This window comes from Muntiacus reevesi, chromosome 20, assembly GCF_963930625.1.
Source record: "Muntiacus reevesi chromosome 20, mMunRee1.1, whole genome shotgun sequence".
Classification (NCBI taxonomy): Eukaryota; Metazoa; Chordata; class Mammalia; order Artiodactyla; family Cervidae; genus Muntiacus; species Muntiacus reevesi.
Window position 1 is genome coordinate 30,305,886 of NC_089268.1, and position 3,875 is coordinate 30,309,760.

General features: G+C 42.0%; 1 protein-coding gene across 1 annotated transcript; it reads left to right on the top strand.

The window, feature by feature from the left end:
- The first annotated feature begins 1,136 nt into the window (after nt 1-1,136).
- On the top strand, nt 1,137-2,090 carry LOC136151937 (olfactory receptor 5V1). Its single transcript, XM_065913395.1, has one exon. It carries the CDS (start codon nt 1,137-1,139, stop codon nt 2,088-2,090), a length of 954 nt encoding a protein of 317 aa, XP_065769467.1.
- Nucleotides 2,091-3,875: the final 1,785 nt, after the last annotated feature.

Here is a 3,875-nt window from a genome sequence, read left to right on the forward strand (position 1 = left end):
TTTCTCTGCTTTTAGAAGAGGTCACAACAAACCAGGATCCATGTCTTTTACCTGTTTCTTCTGGTCTCACAGATATGAACCACAATTTGTGTCAGGACACCCTAACAAAGGGTGATTGACCTAACAAAGAGGTGGAAAAGCCTTTTAGTGCCTTTTACCCTTATGTCCTCTTCAATCTGTAAAACATAACAAATTAAATTTTATATCAGTATTCAAGAATGGAAAAGAGGAGAGGGAATGACTTTAAAGAAACTAGTGAATCCCAGAGTTTCTTCTATAAATGATTCTGCAACACATACTCACACATTACCAAGAAAATTCTGGTGGACCTGACCTAGGCTTTATTAACAGGGGATGCTTAGGATGTATGGTGGTTCTCTTTTGTGAGTTTCTATCTAATTGAACATTGTCTGTACTATAAAACTTTCAGTCAGTTCAGTTGCTCAGTCAAGTCCAACTCTTTGTGACCCCATGGACTGCAGCACACCAGGCTTCCCTGTCCATCACCAACTCCCAGAACTTGCTCAAACTCATGTCTATAGAGTCAGTGATGCCATCCAAACATCACATCCTCTGTGGTCGCCTTCTCCTCCTGCCTTCAATCTTTCCCAGAATCAGGGTCTTTTCTAATAAGTCAGTTCTTTGCATCAGGTGTCCAAAGTATTTTAGAGATTTTATTTACAAGTAGAACACTAGATGTACTTATAGCTGTGTTTGATGATAAGAAAGTGAAAAAGTGAAAGTGTTAGTCGCTCAGTGGTGTCCAGCTCTTTGGGACCCCATGGACTGTAACCAGCCAGGATCCTCTGTCCAGGGAATTCTCCGGGCAAGAATACTGGAGTGGGTTACCATTCCCTTCTCCAAGAGAATCTTCCCGACCCAGGGATTGAACTGGGGTCTCCTGTATTGCAGGCAGATTCTTTACCATCCGAGTCACCAGGAAAGCCCTGTTCAGTGATACGTATGAGTATGGTTTGCGAAGGGATGCTGCTTCTCAGGGTTGGAATCTGGTACAGATGGTGATGATTTTTATTCATAACACTTTTCTTGCTTTGCAGATCATTGCTACTGTTCATATGATTATTTTAATCTGTGCTTCTCTTTGCCCAATTCACCAAAGGGAACCAGGCAACGTCATGGAAGGAAAGAATCAAACAGCTCTGTCTGAATTTATAATTTTGGGATTCTCCAACCTAAATGAACTGCAATTTTTGCTATTCATCATCTTCTTTCTGACTTATGTCTGTACTTTAGGAGGAAATGTATTCATTATCTTGGTGTCTGTGCTTGATCCACATCTACATACACCCATGTACCATTTTTTAGGGAATTTGGCTTTTCTTGACATCTGCTATACCACTACCAACGTTCCCCAGATGATGGTCCATCTGCTATCAGAGAAAAAGAGCATTTCCTATGGTGGATGTGTTGCTCAACTTTTTGCCTTCATTTTCTTTGTAGGATCAGAGTGTCTCCTCCTGGCAGCTATGGCATATGATCGCTACATTGCTATCTGTAAGCCTTTAAGGTATTCGGTTATTATGAACAAGGTCCTGTATAGCCGGTTAGCAGCCTCCTGCTGGACTGGTGGTTTCCTCAACTCAGTGATGCACACAGGACTGACATTCCGTCTGCCTTTCTGTGGCCACAACGAGATTAATTATTTCTTCTGTGACATCCCCCCTTTGCTGATCTTGTCTTGTGGGGATACATCTGTCAACGAGTTGGCCCTACTATCCATTGGGGTCCTCATTGGCTGGACTCCCTTCTTGTGTATTGTCCTTTCCTACCTCTACATTATCTCCACCATCTTGAGGATCCGCTCCTCGGAGGGGAGGCGAAAGGCCTTTTCTACTTGTGCCTCCCACCTGATCATTGTCCTTCTCTATTATGGCAGTGCCATCTTCACGTATGTGCGGCCCATCTCAACTTACTCACTGGAGAAAGACAGACTAATCTCGGTATTGTATAGCGTTGTCACCCCCATGCTAAACCCTGTAATTTACACGTTGAGGAATAAGGATATCAAAGAGGCTGCAAAAGTTGTGGGGAGAAAGTGGCAGCCACCAATACTCTCTTTTGATATATAATCTTTCCTTTGCTGCTGTTGTTCAGTCGCTCATTCATGTCTGACCCTTTGCAACCCCATGAACTGCAGCACGCTAGGCCTCCCTGTTCCTCACCATCTCCCGGAGTTTGCCCAAGTTCAGGTTCATGCATCAGTGATGCCATCCAGCCATCTCATCCGCTGATGCCCTCTTCTCCTTCTGCCCTCAATCTTTCCCAACATCAGGGACTTTTCCAATGAGTCCTCTGTTTGCATCAGATGACCAACATACTGGAGCTTCAGCTTCAGCATCAGCCCTTCCAGTGAATATTCAGGGTTGATCTGTCTAGCTGTTCAAGGGACTTGCAGGAGTCTTCTCCAGCACCACAGTTTGAAGGCATCAATTCTTTGGTGTTCTGCCTTCTTTACAGTCTAGCTCTCACAATCATATGTGACCACTGGGAAACCATAGCCTTGACTATATGGACCTTTTTTCGCAAAGTAATTTCTCTGCTTTTCAATAGACTGTCTAAGTTTGTCATCATTTTCCTGCCAAGAAGCAACTGTCTTCTGATTTCATCTGCCGTGATTTTGGAGCCCAAGAAGAGGAAATCTCCTCCTTCTTGGAGGAGAGAATGGCAAATCACCCCAGTATACTTGATGTGAGAACCTCATGAACTGTATTAAAAAAGCTTCTCTTGTCTGCGGTCAATTATCATGTTAAAAATTAACTTTTTCACCAGCCAGCTATTTCTAGAGACACTCAATTTATAAGAAACTCAATGTAGGGACAGATACTGAACAATTGGCACCCTTAAGCCTAAGTGTACATATTTTGAGCTTTTGTTAGTCCTTTGCAAAAGACATTGATGTTACTCTTTTTAGATATTTTCTTCTTGCTGATAATATCCATTCCTGAATTCTTCATTTCAAAGATGGTGCCCCTTTCTCATGCAAAACTGGTTATAAAGTTTAAATAAACCTCTATATTCACATTTGCTTATCACTCGATCAGATAATAATAATCTTTTTGGTCAGCATGTGTTTCTCATTAGATATTATAAAAGTAAGAAAGAGCCTAGGCTTAATCTTGGAATATATGTTCTTCTATCTCAACATGGTCTAACTCTTTCATCTCCCTCTCTCCTTCCCTTCCTTCTTTTTCTTTCTTTCTTTCTTTTATTTTTATTTATCTCAATAAGCCTTTTTAAACTTTTAAAAATTATTATTTTAAATTTTTAATTGTGGTAAGAACACTTAACCTGAGATCTACCCTTTTCAAAAGTTTTTAAGCACACAGTATAATTTGATACTGTCAGTTATTTTTTACAGTAACAAAGAAAATTGGCTCATGTAACTGAGAAGTCCAGAGGGGATGGACTTCAAGTATGGTTGCATCAGGGCTCTGGCCCCATTTGTGATTCTCTTGGATCTGCTCCCATCCATGGAACTTCATCCTCAGGCTGCCTTCCAGCAGCATCCGTGGTTGCAGTCTCCTTCTTTTCCAGGGGTGAAGTGAGACTCCTTCCCACTCCTCAATCTCACAAACATTGTAAAAAAGGTCTTGGGTTTTGTCTGACTTGATCTTACTCGAGTCTGTTCTGCCTCTTGGTTCTAAATAGCTGTTTAAGGAGATGGAGCTGATGAGCACTTCTAAGTGACGTTTGGCCCCAGGACTGACTGGAGTCAGGAGGAGTTTCTGCCAAGGTGTAGGAGGTAATTGAAATGATAAACTAGCAGTTAACTCGAGAGCTGGATCCCAGCAATCAGAGCCTCCTCACCTCCTCCTCTGTCCTTGGATGTCAGTTCTGCCTATTGTTCCCACAAC